The sequence below is a fragment of the Ranitomeya imitator genome, chromosome 4 (genome assembly GCF_032444005.1).
Source record: "Ranitomeya imitator isolate aRanImi1 chromosome 4, aRanImi1.pri, whole genome shotgun sequence".
Lineage (NCBI taxonomy): Eukaryota > Metazoa > Chordata > Amphibia > Anura > Dendrobatidae > Ranitomeya > Ranitomeya imitator.
The window spans coordinates 241,312,089-241,339,985 of record NC_091285.1 but is presented as its reverse complement, the minus strand read 5'-3'; the positions used below and the strand labels follow the sequence as shown (position 1 = coordinate 241,339,985).

The following is a 27,897-nucleotide window of genomic DNA, read 5'->3' as shown; positions in this document are numbered from 1 at the left end:
TTGGTTTCTAAATTATTCCTGAAAAAAATCATTTTTTTTGTATTTTTTTTTCTAAAGTCTCCCTGAAAAAAAAAAAAAAAAAAAAAAATCAGTGGGAGATTAATATTGCCCTTTCTGCTTGTGTGCCAGTCTTGACTCCTGGGTGTGCCATCTCTCTCTCTCCAATTGTGGGCCATAGAAAGCCTATTAATTTTTTTGCTTGATTTGGGTTCCAAAATCTACCTGAAAAAATCACTAAATCAATCAGTGGGAGATAAATATTGGCCTCTGGGCTTGTGTGCCACTCCTGACTCCTGTGTGCATCCTCTCTCACTCAGTGGGCCCTAGAAAGCCTATTTTTTGTTTTATTTGTTTTCTAAATTCTCCCTGAAAAAATCATTTTATTTTATTTGGTTTCTAAATTATTCCTGAAAAAAATCATTTTTTTTGTATTTTTTTTTTCTAAAATCTCCCTGAAAAAAAAAAAAATCAAATCAGTGGGAGATTAATATTGCCCTTTCTGCTTGTGTGCCAGTCTTGACTCCTGGGTGTGCCATCTCTCTCTCTCCAATTGTGGGCCATAGAAAGCCTATTAATTTTTTTGCTTGATTTGGGTTCCAAAATCTACCTGAAAAAATCACTAAATCAATCAGTGGGAGATAAATATTGGCCTCTGGGCTTGTGTGCCACTCCTGACTCCTGTGTGCGTCCTCTCTCACTCAGTGGGCCCTAGAAAGCCTATTTTTTGTTTTATTTGTTTTCTAAATTCTCCCTGAAAAAATCATTTTATTTTATTTGGTTTCTAAATTATTCCTGAAAAAAATCATTTTTTTTGTATTTTTTTTTCTAAAGTCTCCCTGAAAAAAAAAAAAAAAAAAAAATCAGTGGGAGATTAATATTGCCCTTTCTGCTTGTGTGCCAGTCTTGACTCCTGGGTGTGCCATCTCTCTCTCTCCAATTGTGGGCCATAGAAAGCCTATTAATTTTTTTGCTTGATTTGGGTTCCAAAATCTACCTGAAAAAATCACTAAATCAATCAGTGGGAGATAAATATTGGCCTCTGGGCTTGTGTGCCACTCCTGACTCCTGTGTGCGTCCTCTCTCACTCAGTGGGCCCTAGAAAGCCTATTTTTTGTTTTATTTGTTTTCTAAATTCTCCCTGAAAAAATCATTTTATTTTATTTGGTTTCTAAATTATTCCTGAAAAAAATCATTTTTTTTGTATTTTTTTTTTCTAAAGTCTCCCTGAAAAAAAAAAAAAAAAACAAATCAGTGGGAGATTAATATTGCCCTTTCTGCTTGTGTGCCAGTCTTGACTCCTGGGTGTGCCATCTCTCTCTCTCCAATTGTGGGCCATAGAAAGCCTATTAATTTTTTTGCTTGATTTGGGTTCCAAAATCTACCTGAAAAAATCACTAAATCAATCAGTGGGAGATAAATATTGGCCTCTAGGCTTGTGTGCCACTCCTGACTCCTGTGTGAGTCCTCTCTCACTCAGTGGGCCCTACAAAGCCTATTTTTTTTTTATTTGTTTTCTAAATTCTCCCTGAAACAATCATTTTATTTTATTTTGTTTCTAAATTCTTCCTGAAAAATTCATTTTTTTGTATTTTTTTTTCTAAAGTCTCCCTGAAAAAAAAAAAAAAAAATCAAACCAGGGATTCAAGCTTGAGGAGGCTAATTTGCATATTCCAGGTGCCTTCTGGGAAAGCGAAGAGTCTCCCTAAGCTAGAAGATCGTTGGGTACAGCCGGGACCAGCTGCTTGGAAATAATCACCAAAACAGGGATTCAAGCTTGAGGAGGCTAATTTGCATATTCCAGGTGCCTTCTGGGAAAGCGAAGAGTCTCCCTAAGCTAGAAGATCGTTGGGTACAGCCGGGACCAGCTGCTTGGAAAGAATCACCAAATTTTTGCCTGTAGGACATTATTGCAAGAGAGCTTGGCTGAGTAGATTACACAAGAAGGAAAACACACAGCAAGTCAGCAGGATCTAGGAGCAACATGGCAGATGTGACAACCTACATGGTGAGCTGCAGCATGTGCTACATGTTCACAGATCGACCAGAAGAAGAATTAAATTTCACCTGTCAGAAGTGTAGACTAGTGGCCCTTTTAGAAGAAAAGGTGCGGGGTCTGGAAGAAAGAATAGCAACCTTGAAACTCATCAAAGAGAATGAAGACTTTCTAGACAGAACAGAAGCATCTCTACTGGTCACAGAAGGTGAAAAAAGTGTCAGAGAACCTCCAAAAGCAGATGAGTGGAAGCATGTGACCAAAAGAAGCAAGAAGACCATGGAGAAATCACCAACCACACAACTGACGAACCGATATCAAATCTTTGTAGAGGATGAAGATGGCACACCTAAGGATGAAGCAATACCAGCAAGCAAAAAAGAAAAGGGCACACAGCAACAAGTGACAGCAAAAAGTACAGCCAAGAAGCAACGAAGAGTGGTGGTGGTGGGAGACTCACTACTGAGAGGCACAGAAGCAGCCATCTGCAGACCGGGCATAACTGCAAGAGAAGTATGCTGCCTTCCAGGTGCGATGATCAAGGATGTGACCGATAGGATACCAAAGCTCTTCAACTCCAAGGACGTCCACCCATTTCTTCTGATACATGTTGGCACCAATGACACGGCAAGGAAGGACCTACCGACAATCTGCAAAGACTTTGAAGAGTTGGGGAAGAAAGTAAAGGAACTGGATGCACAGGTAGTTTTTTCTTCTATCCTTCCAGTAGACGGGCATGGCACCAGGAGATGGAACAGGATCCTTGATGCAAACAACTGGCTAAGACGATGGTGCAGACAACAAGGATTCGGATTCCTGGACCACGGTGTGAATTACTTGTACGATGGACTCCTCGCCAGAGACGGACTACACCTCAACAAACCTGGGAAACACACATTCGCCAGAAGACTCGCTACACTCATCAGGAGGGCGTTAAACTAGAAGAAGAGGGGACGGGAAGAAAAACATTAGACTTGAACAAAGAAGATCCAGGAAAACATACTCAGAAGGGAGGTAAGAACATTTCTAAAACAATCCACAGCGAGGAGATTGGAACAAAACAAAATCCTCTAAACTGCATGCTTGCAAACGCCAGAAGCCTGACAAACAAGATGGAAGATCTAGAAGCAGAAATATCTACAGGTAACTTTGACATAGTGGGAATAACCGAGACATGGTTAGATGAAAGCTATGACTGGGCAGTTAACTTACAGGGTTACAGTCTGTTTAGAAAGGATCGTAAAAATCGGAGAGGAGGAGGGGTTTGTCTCTATGTAAAGTCTTGTCTAAAGTCCACTTTAAGAGAGGATATTAGCGAAGGAAATGAGGATGTCGAGTCCATATGGGTCGAAATTCATGGAGGGAAAAATGATAACAAAATTCTCATTGGGGTCTGTTACAAACCCCCAAATATAACAGAAACCATGGAAAGTCTACTTCTAAAGCAGATAGATGAAGCTGCAACCCATAATGAGGTCCTGGTTATGGGGGACTTTAACTACCCGGATATTAACTGGGAAACAGAAACCTGTGAAACCCATAAAGGCAACAGGTTTCTGCTAATAACCAAGAAAAATTATCTTTCACAATTGGTGCAGAATCCAACCAGAGGAGCAGCACTTTTAGACCTAATACTATCTAATAGACCTGACAGAATAACAAATCTGCAGGTGGTCGGGCATCTAGGAAATAGCGACCACAATATTGTACAGTTTCACCTGTCTTTCACTAGGGGGACTTGTCAGGGAGTCACAAAAACACTGAACTTTAGGAAGGCAAAGTTTGACCAGCTTAGAGATGCCCTTAATCTGGTAGACTGGGACAATATCCTCAGAACTAATAATACAGATAATAAATGGGAAATGTTTAAGAACATCCTAAATAGGCAGTGTAAGCGGTTTATACCTTGTGGGAATAAAAGGACTAGAAATAGGAAAAACCCAATGTGGCTAAACAAAGAAGTAAGACAGGCAATTAACAGTAAAAAGAAAGCATTTGCACTACTAAAGCAGGATGGCACCATTGAAGCTCTAAAAAACTATAGGGAGAAAAATACTTTATCTAAAAAACTAATTAAAGCTGCCAAAAAGGAAACAGAGAAGCACATTGCTAAGGAGAGTAAAACTAATCCCAAACTGTTCTTCAACTATATCAATAGTAAAAGAATAAAAACTGAAAATGTAGGCCCCTTAAAAAATAGTGAGGAAAGAATGGTTGTAGATGACGAGGAAAAAGCTAACATATTAAACACCTTCTTCTCCACGGTATTCACGGTGGAAAATGAAATGCTAGGTGAAATCCCAAGAAACAATGAAAACCCTATATTAAGGGTCACCAATCTAACCCAAGAAGAGGTGCGAAACCGGCTAAATAAGATTAAAATAGATAAATCTCCGGGTCCGGATGGCATACACCCACGAGTACTAAGAGAACTAAGGAATGTAATAGATAAACCATTATTTCTTATTTTTAGGGACTCTATAGCGACAGGGTCTGTTCCGCAGGATTGGCGCATAGCAAATGTGGTGCCAATATTCAAAAAGGGCTCTAAAAGTGAACCTGGAAATTATAGGCCAGTAAGTCTAACCTCTATTGTTGGTAAAATATTTGAAGGGTTTCTGAGGGATGTTATTCTGGATTATCTCAATGAGAATAACTGTTTAACTCCATATCAGCATGGGTTTATGAGAAATCGCTCCTGTCAAACCAATCTAATCAGTTTTTATGAAGAGGTAAGCTATAGGCTGGACCACGGTGAGTCATTGGACGTGGTATATCTCGATTTTTCCAAAGCGTTTGATACCGTGCCGCACAAGAGGTTGGTACACAAAATGAGAATGCTTGGTCTGGGGGAAATTGTGTGTAAATGGGTTAGTAACTGGCTTAGTGATAGAAAGCAGAGGGTGGTTATAAATGGTATAGTCTCTAACTGGGTCGCTGTGACCAGTGGGGTACCGCAGGGGTCAGTATTGGGACCTGTTCTCTTCAACATATTCATTAATGATCTGGTAGAAGGTTTACACAGTAAAATATCGATATTTGCAGATGATACAAAACTATGTAAAGCAGTTAATACAAGAGAAGATAGTATTCTGCTACAGATGGATCTGGATAAGTTGGAAACTTGGGCTGAAAGGTGGCAGATGAGGTTTAACAATGATAAATGTAAGGTTATACACATGGGAAGAAGGAATCAATGTCACCATTACACACTGAATGGGAAACCACTGGGTAAATCTGACAGGGAGAAGGACTTGGGGATCCTAGTTAATGATAAACTTACCTGGAGCAGCCAGTGCCAGGCAGCAGCTGCCAAGGCAAACAGGATCATGGGGTGCATTAAAAGAGGTCTGGATACACATGATGAGAACATTATACTGCCTCTGTACAAATCCCTAGTTAGACCGCACATGGAGTACTGTGTCCAGTTTTGGGCACCGGTGCTCAGGAAGGATATAATGGAACTAGAGAGAGTACAAAGGAGGGCAACAAAATTAATAAAGGGGATGGGAGAACTACAATACCCAGATAGATTAGCGAAATTAGGATTATTTAGTCTAGAAAAAAGACGACTGAGGGGCGATCTAATAACCATGTATAAGTATATAAGGGGACAATACAAATATCTCGCTGAGGATCTGTTTATACCAAGGAAGGTGACGGGCACAAGGGGGCATTCTTTGCGTCTGGAGGAGAGAAGGTTTTTCCACCAACATAGAAGAGGATTCTTTACTGTTAGGGCAGTGAGAATCTGGAATTGCTTGCCTGAGGAGGTGGTGATGGCGAACTCAGTCGAGGGGTTCAAGAGAGGCCTGGATGTCTTCCTGGAGCAGAACAATATTGTATCATACAATTAGGTTCTGTAGAAGGACGTAGATCTGGGGATTTATTATGATGGAATATAGGCTGAACTGGATGGACAAATGTCTTTTTTCGGCCTTACTAACTATGTTACTATGTTACTATGTTACTAAATCAGTGGGAGATTAATATTGCCCTTTCTGCTTGTGTGCCAGTCTTGACTCCTGGGTGTGCCATCTCTCTCTCTCCAATTGTGGGCCATAGAAAGCCTATTAATTTTTTTGCTTGATTTGGGTTCCAAAATCTACCTGAAAAAATCACTAAATCAATCAGTGGGAGATAAATATTGACCTCTGGGCTTGTGTGCCACTCCTGACTCCTGTGTGCGTCCTCTCTCACTCACTGGGCCCTAGAAAGGCTATTTTATGTTTTATTTGTTTTCTAAATTCTCCCTGAAAAAATCATTTCATTTTATTTGGTTTATAAATTCTTCCTTAAAAAATCATTTTTTTTTTTTTTTTTTTCTAAAGTCTCCTTTTTAAAAAAAACAAAACAAATCAGTGGGAGATTAATATTTACATTTGCGCTTCAGTAACAGTCCTGCGTGTGTGGCATCTCTCTCATTTGTTGCCACCAACAACAGAGTGTGTAACATTGTGCCTGATTTTCGTTGTGGTCTCACCCACCTGTAAAGGGGTAGCTAAATCATACTGAAGTTATAGCTCACCGTGTAAGTTGTGTGACTGCAACAAATACCGTTAGTTTGGTAACGTTTTTAAAACAATGAGGAAGTCTGGTGGAAGAGGTCGTGGCCGGGGGCGTTCATTGTCAGCTGGTAATGAGGGTAGTAGTAGTGGTGGAGCATCAGGTGGTCGTGGGAAAAAAAATATTGCACCTAAGTCTGGAGCTGTGGAGCCAGGTTCGTCGTCTGGCTACACAAGGCCTCGAACGCTCCCTTTTCTGGGAGTAGGAAAACCGCTTTTAAAGCCGGAGCAGCAAGAGCAAGTTTTGGCTTATCTTGCTGACTCAGCCTCTAGCTCTTTTGCCTCCTCTCGTGAAACTGGTAAAAGTAAAAGCAGCGCGTCGTTAGTGGATGTTCACGGTCAGGGACAAGTCGCTTCCTTGTCCTCTTCAGCAAAAACAACAACAGAGAAGAATGCAGCAGGCGACACAACGGGTTACTCCATGGAGCTTTTTACACATACCGTCCCTGGCTTAGAAAGTGAAGCAGTTAACAGTCCATGCCCATTACAAGTTGAATCTGACATGGAGTGCACTGATGCACAGCCACAGCCAGACTACTATGCTGGTCCTTTGACTCAGACCACAACATTGCCCTCGCAGGGTGCTGATCAAGAATCAGACCCTGATGAGACTATGTTGCCCCATCACGAACGCTATACCACCGACCGACAAGGTGACACAGACGAAGTTGCACACGAGCTACAAGAAGAGGTAATAGATGACCCAGTTCTTGACCCCGATTGGCAGCCATTGGGGGAACAGGGTGCAGGCGGCAGCAGTTCTGAAGCGGAGGAGGAGGGGCCGCAGCAGGCATCAACATCGCAACAGGTTCCATCTGCCGGGCCCGTATCTTGCCCAAAACGCGTGGCAAAGTCAAAACCTGTTGGAGGACAGCGTGGCCATCCGGTTAAAGCTCAGTCTGCAATGCCTGAAAAGGTATCCGATGCTAGAAAGAGTGCAGTCTGGCATTTTTTTAAACAACATCCAATTGATCAGCGCAAAGTCATCTGTCAAAAATGTTCAACTACCTTAAGCAGAGGGCAGAATCTGAAAAGTCTCAATACAAGTTGCATGCATAGACATTTAACCACCATGCATTTGCAAGCTTGGACTAACTACCAAACGTCCCTTAAGGTTGTAGCACCCTCGGCCAATGAAGCTAGTCATCAACGCAACATCCCTTCCGGCAGTGTAGGGCCACCATTTTCTGCACCACCTGCAGTATCTGTGCAGGTTTCTTTGCCAGGCCAAAGAAGTCAGGGTCAGGGAATCACCAGTTTCGTAGTAGGAAACACTGCATCTAGGGCACCGGCGGCAACAATACCATCTCCTACCGTCTCTCAGTCTGCCATGTCCACCGGCACCCCCGCTAGTTCCACGATCTCCAGCTCTCCAGTCCAGCTCACCCTACATGAGACTATGGTTACAAAAAGGAAGTACTTAGCCTCGCATCCGCGTACACAGGGTTTGAACGCCCACATAGCTAGACTAATCTCGTTAGAGATGATGCCCTACCGGTTAGTTGAAAGCGAAGCTTTCAAAGCCCTGATGGACTACGCTGTACCACGCTACGAGCTACCCAGTCGACACTTTTTTCCAGAAAAGCCATCCCAGCCCTCCACCAGCATGTTAAAGAGCGCATCGTCCATGCACTCAGGCAATCTGTGAGCACAAAGGTGCACCTGACAACAGATGCATGGACCAGTAGGCATGGCCAGGGACGTTACGTGTCCATCACGGCACACTGGGTAAATGTGGTGGATGCAGGGTCCACAGGGGACAGCAAGTTTGGGACAGTTCTGCCTAGCCCACGGTCTAGGAAACAGTTGGCTGTAGCCATTTGCACCCCCTCCTCCTCCTCCTCGTCCTCCTGCAGAAGCGAGACCTCGTCCACAGACCGCAGTCGCACAACCACTCCATCCGCAGCTGCCACTGTTGCACACCAGGTCTCCCATTATGGGGCAGCTACTGGCAAACTTCAGCAGGCTGTATTGGCTATGAAGTGTTTGGGCGACAACAGACACACCGCTGAAGTTCTGTCCGAGTTCTTGCAGAAAGAAACGCAGTCGTGGCTGGGCACTGTAGATCTTGAGGCAGGCAAGGTAGTGAGTGATAACGGAAGGAATTTCATGGCTGCCATCTCCATTTCCCAACTGAAACACAATCCTTGCCTGGCTCACACCTTAAACCTGGTGGTGCAGTGCTTCCTGAAAAGTTATCCGGGGTTATCCGACCTGCTCCTCAAAGTGCGTGGACTTTGCTCACATATCCGCCGTTCGCCCGTACACTCCAGCCGTATGCAGACCTATCAGCGTTCTTTGAACCTTCCCCAGCATCGCCTAATCATAGACGTTGCAACAAGGTGGAACTCAACACTGCACATGCTTCAGAGACTGTGTGAACAGAGGCGGGCTGTTATGTTTTTGTGGGAGGATACACATACACGGGCAGGCAGTAGGATGGCAGACATGGAGTTGTCAGGTGTGCAGTGGTCGAAGATTCAAGACATGTGTCAAGTCCTTCAGTGTTTTGAGGAATGCACACGGCTGGTTAGTGCAGACAACACCATAATAAGCATGAGCATCCCCCTAATGCGTCTGCTGATGCAAAGTTTGACGCACATAAAGGATCAGGCGTCTGCAGCTGAGGAAGAGGAAAGCCTTGATGACAGTCAGCCATTGTCTGGCCAGGGCAGTGTACAGGACGAGGTAGCGGGCGAAGAGGAGGAGGAGGACGAGGAGGATGATGGGGATGATTATATTTTTAATGAGGAAGCTTTTCCGGGGCCAGTGGAAATTGTTGGCGCGGCAAGGCCGGGTTCTGGTTTTTGGAGGGACACAAGTGACGTGGATTTGCCTGAAACTGCCCCTCAACCAAGCACAACCACAGATTTGAGAACAGGAACTTTGGCCCACATGGCGGATTATGCCTTACGTATCCTCAAAAGGGACACACGCATAACAAAAATGATGAACGATGACGATTACTGGTTGGCCTGCCTCCTTGATCCTCGCTATAAAGGCAAATTGCAAAATATAATGCCACATGAGAACTTGGAACTAATATTAGCAACCAAACAATCAACTCTTGTTGACCGTTTGCTTCTGGCATTCCCTGCACACAGCGCCCGTGATTGTTCTAACACGAGCTGCAGGGGCCAGCAGACCAGAGGTGTTAGAGGGGCAGAAATCAGAAGTGTCGTTGGCCAGAGGGGTTTTCTGACCAGGTTGTGGAGTGATTTTGCTATGACCGCAGACAGGACAGGTACTGCAGCATCAATTCAAAGTGACAGGAGACAACATTTGTCCAGTATGGTTACTAACTATTTTTCATCCCTTATCGACGTTCTCCCTCAACCGTCATTCCCATTTGATTACTGGGCATCAAAATTAGACACCTGGCCAGAATTGGCAGAATATGCATTGCAGGAGCTTGCTTGCCCGGCAGCTAGTGTCCTATCAGAAAGAGTATTCAGTGCTGCAGGTTCAATACTAACAGAAAAAAGGACTCGTCTGGCTACCCAAAATGTAGATGATCTAACCTTCATTAAAATGAACCACAACTGGATTTCGAAATCTTTTGCCCCACCTTGCCCGGCTGACACCTAGCTTTCCTATGAAAAGGTCTTGCCTGTGGACTATTCTGAACGACTTTTCCAATCTCGTAATTTGCAGCACCTGATTGTCCAGCATCCGACATGTTAACACCTCCCTAAATGGCCAAAGTCCCCACACGGGGCCGTGGTATCGCCACTTGGCGCCAGCACCCGTGAGAGTACTGTTTGTCTGAAGAGGTGGGTGTGCCCGCTTTTGGTCGACGGCACTGCCACTAGGTCCCTCATAGTACAATAAAGTGTCTGGTGGTGGTGGTGCGCACCCAACGTCAGACACACCGTTGTAATATGAGGGGCCCTGGGCCTGTACCGCCAGCCACAAGACAGTCCCCCCCCCAGGTCAAACAGTGCTCTACCACTTGCAAAATTTTCTCTCACAGCTCCACCAATGTTTAGTCTATGCGCTGACATCCTTCAATGCCTGGCACTGTCAATACCATTGTATTGACATTTTTCTTATGTTAGGCCTTCGAAGCCTGTCTGCGGTCACTCCTTCCACTAGGCCTCCACTGACCTGTCTACTGCTGCCCGGGTTCCCCTGGAACCAATTTTAAATTGCCTACAGCCAGCCCAATTTATTATGTTAGGGCTCCGAAGCCTGTCTGCGGTCCCTCCTTCCACTAGGCCTCCACTGACCTGTCTACTGCTGCCCGGGTTCCCCTGGAACCAATTTTAAATTGCCTACAGCCCGGCCAATTTATTATGTTAGGGCTTCGAAGCCTGTCTGCGGTCCCTCCTTCCACTAGGCCTCCACTGACCTGTCTACTGCCGCCCGTGTTCCCCTGGAACCAATTGTAAATTGCCTACAGCCAGGCCAATTTATTATGTTAGGGCTTCGAAGCCTGTCTGCGGTCCCTCCTTCCACTAGGCCTCCACTGACCTGTCTACTGCTGCCCGTGTACCCCTTGAACCAACATCAGAAAATATAAAAATAAGTATTTTGCTTATAAAAAAGAAAATACTGGAGAGATTTCAAATGCAGACATTTTAACATTAAAAACAAACACATACAACAAAAATCTGGTACAGTACTAAAAATGGCCACCAGCTACAATAACTTTCTCCTGCAAGTAGTTAACTGAAAGTTTTTTTCAATTTAAAACACAGATATGACATCCACCGAGTGTTGTCCTGTCACGTATTCTTTATATTATTGCCAAGAAGATGCAAAACAATGAAAATAATAAAATCATTATTTACCAAAAAAACAGAGTAAGTCAAAACCACATTGCAAATAAACATTCATTACAAATAAAGAAGCAGGGCGCGTTCGAGGGTGAGTATATACCTAATAAGAATATAATCACCCTCGGACGCGCCCTGCTTCTTTCCGACAGCCTTCCTTTCTAAGAATCAGCCCTTCCGTGGTGTAGAGAGAGGGTGTGTTACACTCCAAGGTGTTCCCCAGGTTGCCTTTCCTGAGCTTCGATCTTCATGCTCTCGTTTAGTAGTTGTCGGAAAGTAGGCTGCATTAGGCCTACAAAATGGGTATAGGGTGGAGAGAGATGGTGTGTTACACTCCAAGGTGTTCTCCAGGTTTCCTCGCCATTGCTTCGATCTTCCGACTCTCGTTTAGTAGTTGTAGAAAACTACACTGCATTAGGCCTACAAAATGGGTATCGGGTGGAGAGAGATGGTGTGTTACACTCCAAGGTGTTCCCCAGGTTGCCTTGCCATTGCTTCGGTCTTCCGACTCTCGTTTAGTAGTTGTAGAAAACTACACTGCATTAGGCCTACAAAATGGGTATGGGGTGGAGAGAGATGGTGTGTTACACTTCAAGGTGTTCCCCAGGTTGCCTTGCCATTGCTTCGGTCTTCCGACTCTCGTTTAGTAGTTGTAGAAAACTACACAGCATTAGGCCTACAAAATGGGTATGGGGTGGAGAGAGATGGTGTGTTACACTCCAAGGTGTTCTCCAGGTTTCCTCGCCATTGCTTCGATCCTCCGACTCTCGTTTAGTAGTTGTAGAAAACTACACTGCATTAGGCCTACAAAATGGGTATCGGGTGGAGAGAGATGGTGTGTTACACTCCAAGGTGTTCCCCAGGTTGCCTTGCCATTGCTTCGGTCTTCCGACTCTCGTTTAGTAGTTGTAGAAAACTACACTGCATTAGGCCTACAAAATGGGTATCGGGTGGAGAGAGATGGTGTGTTACACTCCAAGGTGTTCCCCAGGTTGCCTTGCCATTGCTTCGGTCTTCCGACTCTCGTTTAGTAGTTGTAGAAAACTACACTGCATTAGGCCTACAAAATGGGTATGGGGTGGAGAGAGATGGTGTGTTACACTCCAAGGTGTTCCCCAGGTTGCCTTGCCATTGCTTCGGTCTTCCGACTCTCGTTTAGTAGTTGTAGAAAACTACACAGCATTAGGCCTACAAAATGGGTATGGGGTGGAAAGAGATGGTGTGTTACACTCCAAGGTGTTATCCAGGTTTCCTCGCCATTGCTTCGATCTTCCGACTCTCGTTTAGTAGTTGTAGAAAACTATACTGCATTAGGCCTACAAAATGGGTATCGGGTGGAGAGAGATGGTGTGTTACACTCCAAGGTGTTCCCCAGGTTGCCTTGCCATTGCTTCGGTCTTCCGACTCTCGTTTAGTAGTTGTAGAAAACTACACTGCATTAGGCCTACAAAATGGGTATGGGGTGGAGAGAGATGGTGTGTTACACTCCAAGGTGTTCCCCAGGTTGCCTTGCCATTGCTTCGGTCTTCCGACTCTCGTTTAGTAGTTGTAGAAAACTACACAGCATTAGGCCTACAAAATGGGTATGGGGTGGAGAGAGATGGTGTGTTACACTCCAAGGTGTTCTCCAGGTTTCCTCGCCATTGCTTCGATCTTCCGACTCTCGTTTAGTAGTTGTAGAAAACTACACAGCATTAGGCCTACAAAATGAGTATGGGGTGGAGAGAGATGGTGTGTTACACTACAAGGTGTCCTCCAGGTTTCCTCGCCATTGCTTCGATCTTCCGACTCTCGTTTAGTAGTTGTAGAAAACTACACTGCATTAGGCCTACAAAATGGGTATCGGGTGGAGAGAGATGGTGTGTTACACTCCAAGGTGTTCCCCAGGTTGCCTTGCCATTGCTTCGGTCTTCCGACTCTCGTTTAGTAGTTGTAGAAAACTACACTGCATTAGGCCTACAAAATGGGTATCGGGTGGAGAGAGATGGTGTGTTACACTCCAAGGTGTTCCCCAGGTTGCCTTGCCATTGCTTCGGTCTTCCGACTCTCGTTTAGTAGTTGTAGAAAACTACACTGCATTAGGCCTACAAAATGGGTATCGGGTGGAGAGAGATGGTGTGTTACACTCCAAGGTGTTCCCCAGGTTGCCTTGCCATTGCTTCGGTCTTCCGACTCTCGTTTAGTAGTTGTAGAAAACTACACAGCATTAGGCCTACAAAATGGGTATGGGGTGGAGAGAGATGGTGTGTTACACTCCAAGGTGTTCTCCAGGTTTCCTCGCCATTGCTTCGATCTTCCGACTCTCGTTTAGTAGTTGTAGAAAACTACACTGCATTAGGCCTACAAAATGGGTATCGGGTGGAGAGAGATGGTGTGTTACACTCCAAGGTGTTCCCCAGGTTGCCTTGCCATTGCTTCGGTCTTCCGACTCTCGTTAAGTAGTTGTAGAAAACTACACAGCATTAGGCCTACAAAATGGGTATGGGGTGGAGAGAGATGGTGTGTTACACTCCAAGGTGTTCTCCAGGATTCCTCGCCATTGCTTCGATCTTCCGACTCTCGTTTAGTAGTTGTAGAAAACTACACTGCATTAGGCCTACAAAATGGGTATCGGGTGGAGAGAGATGGTGTGTTACACTCCAAGGTGTTCCCCAGGTTGCCTTGCCATTGCTTCGGTCTTCCGACTCTCGTTTAGTAGTTGTAGAAAACTACACTGCATTAGGCCTACAAAATGGGTATCGGGTGGAGAGAGATGGTGTGTTACACTCCAAGGTGTTCCCCAGGTTGCCTTGCCATTGCTTCGGTCTTCCGACTCTCGTTTAGTAGTTGTAGAAAACTACACTGCATTAGGCCTACAAAATGGGTATCGGGTGGAGAGAGATGGTGTGTTACACTCCAAGGTGTTCCCCAGGGTGCCTTGCCATTGCTTCGGTCTTCCGACTCTTGTTTAGTAGTTGTAGAAAACTACACAGCATTAGGCCTACAAAATGGGTATGGGGTGGAGAGAGATGGTGTGTTACACTCCAAGGTGTTCTCCAGGTTTCCTCGCCATTGCTTCGATCTTCCGACTCTCGTTTAGTAGTTGTAGAAAACTACACTGCATTAGGCCTACAAAATGGGTATCGGGTGGAGAGAGATGGTGTGTTACACTCCAAGGTGTTCCCCAGGTTGCCTTGCCATTGCTTCGGTCTTCCGACTCTCGTTTAGTAGTTGTAGAAAACTACACTGCATTAGGCCTACAAAATGGGTATCGGGTGGAGAGAGATGGTGTGTTACACACGTCAAGGTGTTCCCCAGGTTGCCTTACCATTGCTTCGGTCTTCCGACTCTCGTTTAGTAGTTGTAGAAAACTACACAGCATTAGGCCTACAAAATGGGTATGGGGTGGAGAGAGATGGTGTGTTACACTCCAAGGTGTTCTCCAGGTTTCCTCGCCATTGCTTCGATCTTCCGACTCTCGTTTAGTAGTTGTAGAAAACTACACTGCATTAGGCCTACAAAATGGGTATCGGCTGGAGAGAGATGGTGTGTTACACTCCAAGGTGTTCCCCAGGTTGCCTTGCCATTGCTTCGGTCTTACGACTCTCGTTTAGTAGTTGTAGAAAACTACACTGCATTAGGCCTACAAAATGGGTATCGGGGGGAGAGAGATGGTGTGTTACACTCCAAGGTGTTCCCCAGGTTGCCTTGCCATTGCTTCGGTCTTCCGACTCTCGTTTAGTAGTTGTAGAAAACTACACAGCATTAGGCCTACAAAATGGGTATGGGGTGGAGAGAGATGGTGTGTTACACTCCAAGGTGTTCTCCAGGTTTCCTCGCCATTGCTTCGATCTTCCAGCTCTCGTTTAGTAGTTGTAGAAAACTACACTGCATTAGGCCTACAAAATGGGTATCGGGTGGAGAGAGATGGTGTGTTACACTCCAAGGTGTTCCCCAGGTTGCCTTGCCATTGCTTCGGTCTTCCGACTCTCGTTTAGTAGTTGTAGAAAACTACACTGCATTAGGCCTACAAAATGGGTATCGGGTGGAGAGAGATGGTGTGTTACACTCCAAGGTGTTCCCCAGGTTGCCTTGCCATTGCTTCGGTCTTCCAACTCTCGTTTAGTAGTTGTAGAAAACTACACAGCATTAGGCCTACAAAATGGGTATGGGGTGGAGAGAGATGGTGTGTTCCACTCCAAGGTGTTCTCCTGGTTGCCTTTCCTGAGCTTCTATCTTCAGGCTCTCGTTAAATTGTGGTTAAATGGAACAACTGCATTTGGCGTACTAGTTGGTTTGGGGCCTACTAACAGTGTCTGCCGCTCCTTGCTGTTCTTCTGGTTTCCTGTCCTGAAATTCCGTTTTCAGGCGCTCGTTAAGTAGTTGTTAATGTTAGACTGCATTTGGCCTACTAGTTGGGTTGGGGCCTACTATCAGTGTCTGCCACTCCTTGCTGTTCTCCTCCACTGAACAAAGCTGTGCCGCCTGTTTACTACGGTTGCCAATTTTGAACTGCATTTCGACTACTTACTGATTTGGGCCTACTCTCTGTGTCAGCCTCTCATTCCAGTTGTCCTCCACTGCAATGCCCCCTGGTTATTCCTGTGTTACCAATTTTGAACTGCATTTAGCCCACTTTATTCTTTGGGCCTATATCTGTGTTTCCTCCTCATCCTGCCCATTGCCCAGCCAGTGATAGATGAGTCTGCTGGTACATTGACCCATAACGCAACATTCCCCGTGCACGCTACACAACAACATTGTGACCCTGCTGAAAGTCAGGTTGCTCTTCCCGCTTACCATACCACCTTACACGGGGACAAAGAGGAAGGTGCAGATGAAAGTGCAGGTTCCTTCATCAGGTGGGGGGAGGAATACTAGTTGGCGACGTCACTGGCACAGGGCCTCTCATAGTACGCAAAAGTGTTGCTGCCTGTGGGAGGCGCCCCCGCCGTGCAAACACACCGCTGTACTTTGAGGGGCCCTGTGCCAGTGCCAATGCCAACGAGTGGGCCCCCCCTGCTTGCTCAGGTTCACAGCACTTGCAAAGTTGAAATACTTACCTCTCCCTGCTCCACTGCCGTGACGTGGTCCAGATTTCCTGGGCCCACTAATTACTTGAACCAGCCCTACCCACCACAACTTTAGCCAAATGACCCCCAATTTCAAATGCCTTCCAATTATTATAAGGTAAATTACGCTTGACAAGCTTCATTAAGAAGAATGGATGGTTTTGACATTAAAATGGGCACTCTAGGTGTTTTCCTGGCCCCCACTCACTGCCGACTATGCTGCCCCATTGACTTGCATTGGGTTTCGTGTTTCGGTCGATCCCGACTTTACGTCATAATCGGCCGATTTCACTCGACCCGACTTTTGAGATAGTCGGGTTTCGCGAAACCCGGCTCGACTCTAAAAAGGTCAAGGTCGCTCAACTCTACTCAGGAGGCCCATGAACTGAACCCCCTACACAAAGAATGATAGTCTATAAGATGTTATAGTTGTATAGTATTATGGAGAGGCCTGCGCTGCAACACAAAATTACGTTTGCCTGTTCTCTGATGCTGCAGCAGTATAGGTAATAGTGCCCAACAAGTTTTTTGAACCATAAATTGAATCTCAAAAAGTGTGAATTTGTGTCAAACTGCTAATTTCAGGAAATTCTACTCAAACTTGATCCTACATGAATCACTAGACTGTAACCTTACTTAAAAATTGTAGTATCTTGTGATAGTGAGATTATGATGGAGTCAGCAGTTCAAACTTTTTCTCAGAAATGTTTGCAGATTGCTAAACCCGGTTCATCACAATTTTTATTCATTATCGCTAAAATAAAAATACATTGATAGATTTTAGCTTTGGTTTTTATATTACTGTAGCTATTTACTGCTCTGGCCATGTTGATAAGTGCAAGCCATAAACTGGAAAGATATTTGCTAAAAAGAGCAATCAATATTTATTAATCTGAACTTTTTCTAAAATAAAAGAAATGATGCCATTGTACCTTTTTGCAGTATTATCTCTTTTTCAACTCTACCTTGATCTTTTTGAGTAACCATAATTAAATTCAGTGTTGTCTCATTTGCAGATGTACGGTTTTCCTCTTTGTTGTTTTTAATTAACTGTGTTGTCAACTGTAAGTGTTGTGAAAACACAACGTTATAAATATTTATTTTATTTAAAAGAATACAGAGTTCAATCATGACTAAGTTTATTTTTTTTCCGTCTCTTTATTTTTACGAACATTTTTTAGAATTGGCTCTTATGAATATTTAACCGCCCTTTACTCTCTTTTTTTAGTGTGTTGTTTTTAACTGCTCTGATGGACTAGACTATAAAGCCATGGGGAAATTCTTCAAAGGTCTGGCACAGTCTGGAGCTTGGGCATGCTTTGATGAATTTAATCGTATTGAGCTGGAGGTAATTCTAACACCACTTTCTCAGAAAACTTAGTATGCACTGCAAGCAGCAATTCTGCAAGTGCAAATATAAATGCAGAAATATAATAATGACTTTCAAATTCAGTTCTTTCATGTGTACATACACCTTTTGCAACATGGGTCTTAATGTCTGAAAAAAAATGCTTAATGAAATCTACTGATTTGGTCTTCCCGTGATTCAGAAAATACAATTATTTATATATAAATCGTTTGTTAATAAATATAATTATTGCATAAATAATTACCGTATTTTGCAGATTATAAGACGCATCTCAAAATTGAATTTGGAAAATAAAGAATTCTTATTTTTTAAATAAAATAGTGGAGTGTCTTATAGCCTGTTTTAATAGTAGCTTACCTGGAGGTCGGCTGCGACGAAGTGCGGTCACACGAGTTATAGTTGCTGCTTCAGGAGGCTGGCGATGGCAGGAACTGTGTTATGAACTGGTGGTTCAGAAACACAATGGACCTGGTGGTTAAGAGCACACAAAGTGACCTGATAGTTAATAATAACATAGGACGAGCTCTGAGACGTAGGAACTCTGCTGACCGCAATCCCTAATCCTATCACACCACACTAGAGGTAGCCGTGGAGCTCTCCTGACCAGACCTAGGCACCTCGGGCACAGGCTGAGAAACTAGCTAGCCCTGAAGAAAGAAAAATAAGCCTACCTTGCCTCAGAGAAATTCCCCAAAGGAAAAGGCAGCCCCCCACATATAATGACTGTGAGTAAAGATGAAAATACAAACACAGAGATGAAATAGATTTTAGCAAAGTGAGGCCGACTTACTGAATAGACCGAGGATAGGAAAGATAGCTTTGCAGTCAGCACAAAAACCTACAAACAACAACGCGGAGGGCGCAAAAAGACCCTCCGCACCGACTAACGGTACGGAGGTGCTCCCTCTGCGTCCCAGAGCTTCCAGCAAGCAAGAAAAACCAATATAGCAAGCTGGACAGAAAAAATAGCAAACAAAAGTAACACAAGCAGAACTTAGCTTATGCAGGGCAGACAGGCCACAAGAAGATCCAGGAGAGAGCAAGACCAATACTGGAACATTGACTGGAGGCAAGGAACAAAGAACTAGGTGGAGTTAAATAGAGCAGCACCTAACGACTTAACCTCGTCACCTGAGGAAGGAAACTCAGAAGCCGCAGCCCCACTCACATCCACCAGAGGAAGCTCATAGACAGAACCAGCCGAAGTACCACTCATGACCACAGGAGGGAGCTCGACCACAGAATTCACAACAGTACCCCCCCTTGAGGAGGGGTCACCGAACCCTCACCAGAGCCCCCAGGCCGACCAGGATGAGCCAAATGAAAGGCACGAACCAGATCGGCAGCATGAACATCAGAGGCAAACACCCAGGAATTATCTTCCTGACCATAACCCTTCCACTTAACCAGGTACTGGAGTTTCCGTCTCGAAATACGAGAATCCAAAATCTTCTTCACTATATACTCCAACTCCCCCTCAACCAAAACCGGGGCAGGAGGATCAACGGATGGAACCTCAGGTGCCACCTATCTCCGCAACAATGACCTATGGAATACATTATGGATGGAAAAAGAAGCTGGAAGGGTCAAACGAAAAGACACAGGATTAAGAACCTCAGAAATCCTATATGGACCAATGAAACAAGGCTTAAACTTAGGAGAGGAAACTTTCATAGGAATGAAACGAGACAACAACCAAACCAAATCCCGAACACGAAGTCGGGGACCCACACAGCACCTACGGTTAGCGAAACGTTGAGCCTTCTCCTGGGACAATGTCAAATTGTCCACTACATGAGTCCAAATCTGCTGCAACCTATCCACCACAGTATCCACACCAGGACAGTCCGAAGACTCAACCTGCCCTGAAGAGAAACGAGGATGGAAACCAGAATTGCAGAAAAACGGCGAAACCAAAGTAGCCGAGCTGGCCCGATTATTAAGGGCGAACTCAGCCAAAGGCAAAAAGGACACCCAATCATCCTGATCAGCAGAAACAAAACATCTCAGATATGTTTCCAAGGTCTGATTGGTTCGTTCAGTTTGGCCATTGACAAAATTACCCCCTCTTTGAGAATACCCGCCGGCTCAGGCAAACCCGGAGAGTCGGGCACAAAACTCCTAGACAGGGCATCCGCCTTCACATTCTTAGAGCCTGGAAGGTACGAAACCACAAAGTCAAAACGGGAGAAAAACAGCGACCAACGAGCCTGTCTAGGATTCAACCGTTTGGCAGACTCGAGATAAGTCAAGTTCTTGTGATCAGTCAAGACCACCACGCGATGCTTAGCTCCTTCAAGCCAATGACGCCACTCCTCGAATGCCCACTTCATGGCCAACAACTCTCGATTGCCAACATCATAATTACGCTCAGCAGGCGAAAACTTCCTGGAAAAGAAGGCACATGGTTTCATCACCGAGCCATCAGAACTTCTTTGCGACAAAACAGCCCCTGCTCCAATCTCAGAAGCATCAACCTCGACCTGGAGCGGGAGCGAAACATCTGGCTGGCACAACACAGGGGCAGAAGAAAAACGACGCTTCAACTCCAGAAAAGCTTCCACAGCAGCAGAAGACCAATTGACCACATCAGCACCCTTCTTGGTCAAATCAGTCAACGGTTTAGCAATACTAGAAAAATTATTGATGAAGCGACGATAAAAATTAGCAAAGCCCAGGAACTTTTGCAGACTCTTCAGAGATGTCGGCCGAGTCCAATCATAAATGGCCTGAACTTTAACAGGGTCCATCTCGATAGTAGAAGGGGAAAAAATGAAACCCAAAAATGAAACCTTCTGAACACCAAAGAGACACTTTGACCCCTTCACAAACAAAGAATTCGCACGCAGGACCTGGAACACCATTCTAACCTGCTTCACGTGAGACTCCCAATCATCCGAGAAGACCAAAATATCATCCAAGTATACAATCAGGAATTTATCCAGGTACTCTCGGAAGATGTCATGCATAAAGGACTGAAATACTGATGGAGCATTGGAAAGCCCGAATGGCATAACCAGGTACTCAAAATGGCCCTCGGGCGTATTAAATGCTGTTTTCCATTCATCGCCCTGTTTAATACGCACAAGATTATACGCACCACGAAGATCTATCTTGGTGAACCAACTAGCCCCCTTAATCCGAGCAAACAAATCAGACAGCAGCGGCAAGGGGTACTGAAATTTGACTGTGATTTTATTTAGAAGGCGGTAATCAATACAAGGTCTCAACGAACCATCCTTCTTGGCCACAAAAAAGAACCCTGCTCCCAATGGCGACGACGACGGGCGAATATGACCCTTCTCCAAGGATTCCTTTACGTAACTCCGCATAGCGGCGTGCTCATGCACAGACAAATTAAACAGTCGACCCTTAGGAAACTTACTACCAGGAATCAAATCGATAGCACAATCGCAATCCCTATGCGGAGGTAGGGCACTGGACTTGGGCTCATCAAATACATCCCGGTAATCCGACAAAAACTCTGGGACCTCAGAAGGGGTGGATGATGAAATAGACAGAACTGGAACATCACCATGTACCCCCTGACAACCCCAGCTGGACACAGACATAGATTTCCAATCCAATACTGGGTTATGGACTTGTAGCCATGGCAACCCCAACACGACCACATCATGCAGATTATGCAACACCAAAAAGCGAATATCCTCCTGATGCGCAGGAGCCATGCACATGGTCAGTTGGGTCCAGTACTGAGGCTTATTCTTGGCCAAAGGCATAGCATCACTTCCTCTCAATGGAATAGGATACTGCAAGGGCTCCAAGAAAAACCCACAGCGCCTAGCAAAGTCCAAGTCCATCAAATTCAGGGCAGCGCCTGAATCCACAAATACCATGACAGAATAGGATGACAAAGAGCAGATCAAAGTAACGGACAAAAGAAATTTCGACTGTACCGTACCAATGGTGGCAGACCTAGCGAACCGCTTAGTGTGCTTAGGACAATCGGAGATAGCATGAGTGGAGTCACCACAATAAAAACACAGCCCATTCCGACGTCTGTGTTCTTGCCGTTCAGCTCTGGTCAAAGTCCTATCACATTGCATAGGCTCAGGTTTATGCTCAGATAATACCGCCAAATGGTGCACATTTTTACGCTCACGTAAGCGTCGATCGATCTGAATGGCCAAAGACATAGACTCATTCAGACCAGCAGGCATAGGAAATCCCACCATGACATCCTTAGGGGCTTCAGAGAGACCCTTTCTGAAAATTGCTGCCAGCGCACATTCATTCCATTGAGTGAGCACAGACCACTTCCTAAACTTCTGACAATATATCTCTACCTCATCCTGACCCTGACACAGAGCCAGCAAATTTTTCTCTGCCTGATCCACTGAACTAGGTTCATCATACAGCAATCTGAGCGCCAGAAAAAACGCATCAATATCGCATAATGCAGGATCTCCTGGTGCAAGGGAAAATGCCCATTCTTGAGGGTCGCAACGTAATAAAGAAATAATGATCTTAACTTGTTGAACTGCGTCACCAGAGGAGCGGGGTTTCAAAGCCAGAAACAGTTTGCAATTATTTTTGAAATTCAGAAACTTAGCTCTATCTCCAGAAAATAAGTCAGGAATAGGAATTCTAGGTTCTAACATAGATTTCTGAACCACAATGTCTTGAATATTTTGTACTCTTGCAGCGAGATGATCCACACAAGAAAACAGACCTTTAATGTCCATCACTACACCTGTGTCCTGAACCATCCAAATGTATAGGGGAAAGAAAGACAAAACACTGTGCAGAGAAAAAAAATGGTCTCAGAACTTCTCTTTTCCCTCTATTGAGAAGCATTAGTACTTTGGGCCTCCAGTACTGCTATGAACTGGTGTTTCAGAAACACAATGGACCTGGTGGTTAAGAGCACACAAAGTGACCTGATAGTTACTAATAACATAGGACGAGCTCTGAGACGTGGGAACTCTGCTGACCGCAATCCCTAATCATATCACACCACACTAGAGATAGCCGTGGAGCGCTCCTGACCAGACCTAGGCGCCTCGGGCACAGCCTGAGAAACTAGCTAGCCCTGAAGAAAGAAAAATAAGCCTACCTTGCCTCAGAGAAATTCCCCAAAGGAAAAGGCAGCCCCCCACATATAATGACTGTGAGTAAAGATGAAAATACAAACACAGAGATGAAATAGATTTTAGCAAAGTGAGGCCCGACTTACTGAATAGACCGAGGATAGGAAAGATAGCTTTGCAGTCAGCACAAAACCCTACAAACAACCACGCAGAGGGCGCAAAAAGACCCTCCGCACCAACTAACGGTACGGAGGTGCTCCCTCTGCGTCCCAGAGCTTCCAGCAAGCAAGAAAAGCCAATATAGCAAGCTGGACAGAAAAAATAGCAAACAAAAGTAACACAAGCAGAACTTAGCTTATGCAGGGCAGACAGGCCACAAGACGATCCAGGAGAGAGCAAGACCAATACTGGAACATTGACTGGAGGCAAGGAACAAAGAACTAGGTGGAGTTAAATAGAGCAGCACCTAACGACTTAACCTCGTCACCTGAGGAAGGAAACTCAGAAGCCGCAGCCCCACTCACATCCACCAGAGGAAGCTCATAGACAGAACCAGCCGAAGTACCACTCATTACCACAGGAGGGAGCTCGACCACAGAATTCACAACAGAGATGGGCAACACTGCGGGCCTTGGGCTCTCATAAGATGTTGATAAGAAAATCTCCTGGGAAGGGGATTCTGCTCACCAGCTTCGCAATCTTCTGAGAGCCCTGGCACTGCAGCATCGCCTTGCTCCTGCCACCGCCAGCCTCATGAAGCAGTAACCCTGCTTCATGTGACCCGCTCCACCCCCCTCGGTAAGCTCACTTTGGATTATAGGACGCACCCCATTTTTTTTCCAAATTTGGAGTAAAGTGTGTATTCTAATCCCAAAAAAATGGTATTTTTAAATAGAAACTACAAATATTAAAAACATTTATACTCACATGACTATCATTAAAGGATGGTCTGGTAACTTAACCCCTTCATGGCCCAGCCTATTTTGACCTTAAAGACCTGGCCGTTTTTTGCAATTCTGACCAGTGTCCCTTTATGAGGTAATAACTCAGGAACGCTTCAATGGATCCTAGCGGTTCTGAGAATGTTTTTTCGTGACATATTGGGCTTCATGTTAGTGGTAAATTTAGGTCAATAAATTCTGTGTTTATTTGTGATAAAAACGGAAATTTGGCGAAAATTTTGAAAATTTCGCAATTTTCACATTTTGAATTTTTATTCTGTTAAACTAGAGAGTTATGTGACACAAAATAGTTAATAAATAACATTTCCCACATGTGTCCTTTACATCAGCACAATTTTGGAAACAAAATTTTTTTTTGCTAGGAAGTTATAAGGGTTAAAATTTGACCAGCGATTTCTCAATTTTACAACAAAATTTACAAAACCATTTTTTTTTAGGGACCACCTCCCATTTGAAGTCAGTTTGAGGGGTCTATATGGCTGAAAATACCCAAAAGTGACACCATTCTAAAAACTGCACCCCTCAAGGTGCACAAAACCACATTCAAGAAGTTTATTAACCCTTCAGGTGCTTCACAACAGCAGAAGCAACATGGAAGGAAACAATGAACATTTAACTTCTTAGTCACAAAAATGATCTTTTAGCAACAATTTTTTTATTTTCCCAATGGTAAAAGGAGAAACTGAACCATGAAAGTTGTTGTCCAATTTGTCCTGAGTACGCTGATCCCTCATATGTGGGGGTAAACCACTGTTTGGGCGCACGGCAGGGCTTGGAAGGAAAGGAGCGCCATTTGACTTTTTGAATGAAAAATTGGCTGCACTCTTTAGCGGACACCATGTCGCGTTTAAAGAGCCCCTGTGTGCCTAAAAATTGGAGCTCCCCACAATTGACCCAATTTTGGAAACTAGACACCCCAAGGAACTTATCTAGATGCATAGTGAGCACTTTAAACCCCCACGTGCTTCACAAATTGATCCGTAAAAATGAAAAAGTACTTTTTTTTCACAAAAAAATTCTTTTAGCCTCAATTTTTTCATTTTCACATGGGCAACAGGATAAAATGGATCCTAAAATTTGTTGGGCAATTTCTCCTGAGTACACCGATACCTCACATGTGGGGGTAAACCACTGTTTGGACACATGGTAAGGCTCGGAAAGGAAGGAGCACCATTTGACTTTTTGAATGAAAAATTATCTCCATCGTTAGCGGACACCATGTCGCGTTTGGAGAGACCCTGTGTGCCAAAACATTGGAGCTCCCCCACAAGTGACCTCATTTTGGAAACTAGACCCCCCAAGGAACTTATCTAGATGCCTAGTGAGCACTTTAAACCCTCAGGTGCTTCACAAATTGATCCGTAAAAATGAAAAAGTACTTTATTTCACAAAAAATTTCTTTTCGCCTGAATTTTTTCATTTTCACATGGGCAATAGGATGAAATAGATCCTAAAATTTGTTGGGCAATTTCTCCCGAGTACGTCGATACCTCACATGTGGGGGTAAACCATTGTTTGGGCACACGGCAGGGCTCGGAAAGGAAGGCGTGCCTTTTGACTTTTTGAATGTAAAATTAGCTCCAATTGTTAGCGGACACCATGTCGCATTTGGAGAGCCCCTGTGTACCTAAACATTGGAGCTCCCCGACAAGTGACCCCATTTTGGAAACTAGACCCCCCAAGGAACTTATCAAGATGCATACTGAGCACTTTAAACCCCAAGGTGCTTCAAAGAAGTTTATAACGCAGAGCCATGAAAATAAAAAATAATTTTTCTTTCCTCAAAAATAATTATTTAGCCCAGAATTTTTTATTTTCCCAAGGGTTACAGGAGAAATTGGACACCTAAAGTTGTTGTCCAGTTTCTCCTGAGTACGCTGATACCCAATGTGTGGGGGTAAACCACTGTTTGGGCACACGTCGGGGCTCAGAAGGGAAGTAGTGACTTTTGAAATGCAGACTTTGATGGAATGGTCTGCGGACGTCACGTTGCATTTGCAGAGCCCCTGGTGTGCCTAAACAGTAGAAACCCCCCACAAGTGTCCCCATTTTGTAAACTAGACCCCCCCCAAGGAACTTATCTAGATATGTGGTGAGCACTTTGAACCCCCAAGTGCTTCACAGACGTTTACAACGCAGAGCCGTGAAAATAAAAAATCATTTTTCTTTCCTCAAAAATGATGTTTTAGCAAGCAATTTTTTATTTTCTCAAGGGTAATAGGAGAAATTGGACCCCAATAATTGTTGCGCAGTTTGTCCTGAGTATGCTGGTGCCCCATATGTGGGGGTAAACCACTGTTTGGGCACACGTCGGGGCTCGGAAGTGAGGGAGCACCATTTGACTTTTTGAATACAAGATTGGCTGGAATCAATGGTGGCGCCATGTTGCGTTTGGAGACCCCTGATGTGCCTAAACAGTGGAAACCCCTCAATTCTACCTCCAACACTAACCCCAACACACCCCTAATCCCAACTGTAGCCATAACCCTAATTACAACCCTAACCCCAACACACCCCTAACCACAACCCTAACCTCAACACACCCCTAACCCTAACCACATCCCTAATTCCAACCCTAACCCTAAGGCTATGTGCCCATGTTGCAGATTCGTGTGAGATTTTTCAGCACCATTTTTGAAAAATCCACGGGTAATAGGCACTGCGTTTTACCTGCGGATTTACCGCGGATAGCCAGTGTTTTTTGTGCGGATTTCTATTGAGGAACAGGTGTAAAACGCTGCGGAATCCGCACAAAGAATTGACATGCTGCGAAAAATACAATGCAGCGTTTCCGCACGGTATTTTCCGCATCATGGGCACAGCGGATTTGGTTTTCCATATGTTTACATGGTACTGTAAACCTGATGGAACACTGCTGCGAATCCGCAGCCAAATCCGCACCGTGTGCACATAGCCTAATTCTAAAGGTATGTGCACACGCTGCGGAAAACGCTGCGGATCCGCAGCAGTTTCCCATGAGTTTACAGTTCAATGTAAACCTATGGGAAACAAAAATCGCTGTACACATGCTGCAGAAAAACTGCACGGAAAAGCAGCAGTTTACATTCTGCAGCATGTCACTTCTTTCTGCGGATTCCGCAGCGGTTTTACAAAATACAAAATTAACTGGAATTGAGATGGGACGCCATGTTGTGTTTGGAGAGCCCCTGATGTGCCTAAACATTGAAACCCCCCACAAGTGACACCATTTTGGAAAGTAGACCCCCTTAGGAACTTATCTAGATGTGCGGTGAGCACTTTGACCCACTGTTAGGGCTAGCGGAACGCACCGAGTAAATATAGATGTTTATTATTATTGGTGCGTTCACAGCCCGGGGTCCACCGTGCAGGAGGAACCTGCTGCTAGTGAATGGTGGCACTATTTGGCGATATAGGCTAGCTCTGTTACTTCACAGTGCAGCTGTGAAAGGAAAGCACTGTGCCCTGTTAAACTCACAGGAGCACAAGCTAACTGCCGAACTGATAGGAGTCAGTGGTCATGCAAGCACACAATCTCCTCACCGGAGGTGCCGGTATTCTAGGGGCTTATTTCAGCTGGGTCCCTGAATACAATCACACATAATGACAGTGGCACAAAGCGCATAACTTGGATTGATACTAGCGCATGGCCGTGCGGTCATGCAAACTTTTAATAGCTGCAGCAAGTACAAGACCTTCCCAGAAGGACCAATGGGAGGCTGCCACAGAAGTTGAGCACCTTCAGGACCTTCCTAGAGGACCAATGGGATTAGCTGCAGTATCTAAGCATGTGACCCTTGATTTCCAATGATAGATCTTACCCTGGGCATGCTCAGAAAGGGAAAAGCAGAAATTAGTCCCAAAAAAGTCTGCTCACCGCTGCCCAGTACTGGCTACAATGGCAGAAGCTAGAAAGGCAGCAGTAACCCTTTGCACAGAGTCAGATTGAGCGAGACGCTGGGACCGACGTCTCTGCTGAGCAGACTCCACTGCGGCAGGAGAAGAATGGGAGACCGCAGCGGAGATGGCCCGAGATTACCCCTGTGCAGAGGCAGGAACTTGACCCCTAACATTACCCCCCCTCCTAGGTCCTCCATCCTTGGACCTCGCTACGCTCAAAGGCAGCAATGAGCTGCAGAGCCTGAATGT

General features: G+C 44.9%; 1 protein-coding gene across 1 annotated transcript in view; it reads left to right on the top strand.

The window, feature by feature from the left end:
- Positions 1 to 27,897, top strand: part of LOC138674484 (dynein axonemal heavy chain 3-like) — a 3,367,401-nt gene that overhangs the window by 1,412,568 nt on the left and 1,926,936 nt on the right. The window contains 1 exon segment of the mRNA XM_069762320.1: positions 17,616 to 17,735. Within this exon segment, the coding sequence (XP_069618421.1) occupies positions 17,616 to 17,735 (120 nt within the window).